A 3,422-nucleotide genomic window follows, 5' to 3' on the forward strand; every position below is an offset into this window, starting at 1 on the left:
AGGAGGGAAATGCAACGGCCAATTAGACCCTAGATCTGTCTTAAATTGTCTGGAACCAATATATAAAGCTAAAGACTACCCCAAAATGGCAGAAGCTGGAGAGATTTCAGCAAAAGTCTGTGAACTTAAGGATGAGATCTCAGAGCTTGATGAACTAATCTCTGAACACTCCGTCAGAAAGACATTGGACTGGATTGGCCAAGGGAAAGCCGCTGGACATGATTGCATCCCACATGTCGCGYTGAAATATGCAGCTTTTGATGACAGACTAGTAGCTGACCTGACAGCCTACTACAATGATCTCTTTCTTGGTAAGGAATTACCAGTCTGCAAAGCTGCAGTATTCCCAATACCTAAATCTGATGGCTCAATCCGACCTATTATGATACAGGATAAACGTTTCCACATCATAAGCACTATTATATGGGAGCGACTTAATTGCTCTAAAACTTACGATATGAAATTCGATAACCAATTTGGTTTTATACCGAGATCGGGATGCCCACAACATCTAATCTCAACTTATCACAATATTAACCACATGAGGGCCGCATGTTTTCTGGATTTATCCAAAGCATTCGACACAGTCCCAGTGGACTATTTGATTTATAGTCTTGCGAAGCACATGGGAGCACTATCTGGTCGACTTGTTGGATTCATCGCCCGACTAACAAAAGTAGAACGAGTTGCGTATCTAAACCCACTCTCAGCTGATATTAAATTCACAGTTGAAACTGGCATACCACAAGGTGGTGTATTATCGCCGTGGTTATTTAACTGCGTGATGGATCTTCTGCAAAAAGAAATAGCTGTAATCATGACGCCTTCAAGGCCAATGATTAACATGTATGCAGATGACATTGTCCTTTTTGCCGAGGACGGCCGCACACTTCAACTAGCACTAAATTCTGCTCTAAAATCAGTGGAGGCATGGGGCGGTCATTTTAACGCAAAGAAAACAGAATTATTCCATACCCCTGAAAACGACGAAGATATAATTTATATGTATAATGAAAGTCTGCCCATCCATGACAAGGCTAAAATCCTAGGACGTATCCTTCAACTGGATAGGACAACAGTTCCTAGATGGGGCGACCAACATAAAGTGATATCATCTATCAGATTCCGCGTGCACGATGGCCTACCAATAAGAATGGGAATGGAAGTATTTCGTGCTGTATATTGGAGTGACACCCTATATGGAGCCGAGATTTTCCCGCCAAATTTAGAAAAATTACGAGTTATCCATGAGACCTGCTTACGTTTCCTCCTAATGATAGGATGGCGACGATTTCACCGCTGTCTTCGCCAGCGTGAAGTAGGAACTTTATATCACCCTTGGGTATGGGTACATAATAGAATCAATAACCTCGTTTTTAGAATTAAGCCGCATGAGCGCAAAAAACTCATGCAAAATAAGGAGTGGGTAAAGAAAGCACTGCCTTTCCTAACCGATTACTACACCTTATGCGACATGAACGAAACGCCCGCTAAAGGCGGTAAGGCAAAAATGAATGAAGAAAATAAAGATAACAAGGAAAACAAAGATAAGGAGGAAAACAATGATAATGAGGAAAACAAAGATAACAAGGAAAACAACGAGGGAAACCCAAACATTGAGGCAATCCCAAACAATGAGGAAATCCCAAATAATGAGGAAAACATTGATAATATAGGAGATAAGGACAAAGAAAACAATGTCAAAAAGAACATGAAGACAAAGGCAAATATTCTTGATAAATATATTTCTAAGGAAATGGCCCCTGAAATAACCCCTGGACTTTTGCACATAAGTGATAGAATAAAGGACGTGATCATTAACGAGGCAAAAGCATTAAATATCTACGACCTTACGGATCCAGTATGGAATGACATTTCACTTAGACCGAAAGCCTACCTGAGTCTCCCAAGAGCACAAATTGCGACTCTATTCAGAGCGCACTCAATGTGCCCCTCAGATCTAGGCGAGGTCCTATGCCCATTTTGTGTGACCGGTTACGACCGAGGCTTACACTACACCACCCAATGTCAGAGATTACCTGCACACCTGCATAAGGAGAGAGCTCGTTTATTTAAATTATGTGAAGATAAACTGGAGCGAATGCGATTACAGGATGACTTATGGGTAAAAGAAAACAAAAAGATTGCGAAGGCAATAATCAGGTGGATGTGGAAATTACATGCAGCACGCACTGGCCAAAGGGAAACAATAAAAGACCGTCGACTATTTGATGGAGAGGCTTTCCCAGCATATTTTTCCCTTGCCAACACACTGATAAGCCTACCAATACCTGACGAGGATACAAGAAAACCTTGTACAGCTACAATAAAATCTAAACGGAAAACCGATAGCAATAACAGCGGGAACAGTAATAATAAGAGAAAAGATAACATGAACGCCTGCGAAATAAACAAAAAGAGTACTGTCATCAAGAAAGCCACGAAATCTTCGGGAACCATCCACTGCAAAAACTGCGAACGGACATTTAGAACTCTAGGTCACCTGAGGCTACATATGGTCCGACATATCCGACAGCAATATGCAGAGATGGTTACTAACACGGCAGCACACTCTAAACTTGAAGAAATTGTTACAGAAATGTATACAAGTACAACTGGACAATATAATTGTAGCGGTTGCTTGAAAACTAGTGAGTCAAGGGGGCACTTTAGTCTGCATCTCAGACATAATAGAAAATGCCCAACAGCCATTAAGACTCAATCGCAACTGAACGAATTGTCAGACTTGTGTGATAACGGCGATCCAGGAACTGATAAAAGCGCTGTACCCACAACACTTAATGACAATAGTAATGCGGGGACAGACCCCATTGCAAACCCCAGTTACCCCACTCTAGAGGCACAAATGATAATTGAGAACACAAAGAAGGCTAATGAGAATATCATTATGAACAACCTACTACGAGATGGTATTTACACCTGTCCCGGGTGTAAAAAGGAATATAAAAGAAAAGATCATTTGAAATCACATATGATACAACATGAAAAATGTAAATTTGCTATCGACAGTCGCAATCCGAAACTATCTCCCTGTTCCCTCATCACGAAATATTTCCCAGACGAAACGCCTGATAACGAAGACATCGTTGAGGACAACGATAATGTTATAACAGACGTAATAACTGTCAACGGAGATAATGGTGAGGACAAGGATAATGCTATAACAGAGGCAACGGCTACCAACGAAGACGCCGTTGAGGATAATGCCATACCAGGAAATAACAGCGACGATAGCCAGAAGATTACGCACACGGAAAATAATATGTGTACATCGATAAACAAAGTGAGGGGGGAGGTAGTGTCCCCTAACACAAGTAAAATACCATTAAAGCGTCCTATATCCAATAGGCTGCTAACTGAAGAATACATAAAGGAACATATGGAGCAGCCCATATCCAATA

At 41.2% G+C, this 3,422-nt stretch overlaps 1 protein-coding gene across 1 annotated transcript; it reads left to right on the forward strand.

The window, feature by feature from the left end:
* Positions 1-1,474: 1,474 nt before the first annotated feature.
* LOC125505712 (putative uncharacterized protein DDB_G0274405) lies at positions 1,475-3,304 on the forward strand (the record flags this gene model as incomplete). The annotated part of the gene is made up of 3 exons (XM_048670034.1): positions 1,475-2,027; positions 2,745-2,930; positions 3,081-3,304. Coding segments are annotated over exons 1-3 (963 nt in total), but the record flags the coding sequence as incomplete, so codon positions are not given.
* Between the last annotated feature and the right edge of the window lie 118 nt (positions 3,305-3,422).

Source organism: Dendroctonus ponderosae, unplaced genomic scaffold (genome assembly GCF_020466585.1).
Source record: "Dendroctonus ponderosae isolate FM_Combo_2020 unplaced genomic scaffold, Dpon_F_20191213v2 Dpon_F_20191213_942, whole genome shotgun sequence".
In the NCBI taxonomy this organism is placed as follows: Eukaryota; Metazoa; Arthropoda; class Insecta; order Coleoptera; family Curculionidae; genus Dendroctonus; species Dendroctonus ponderosae.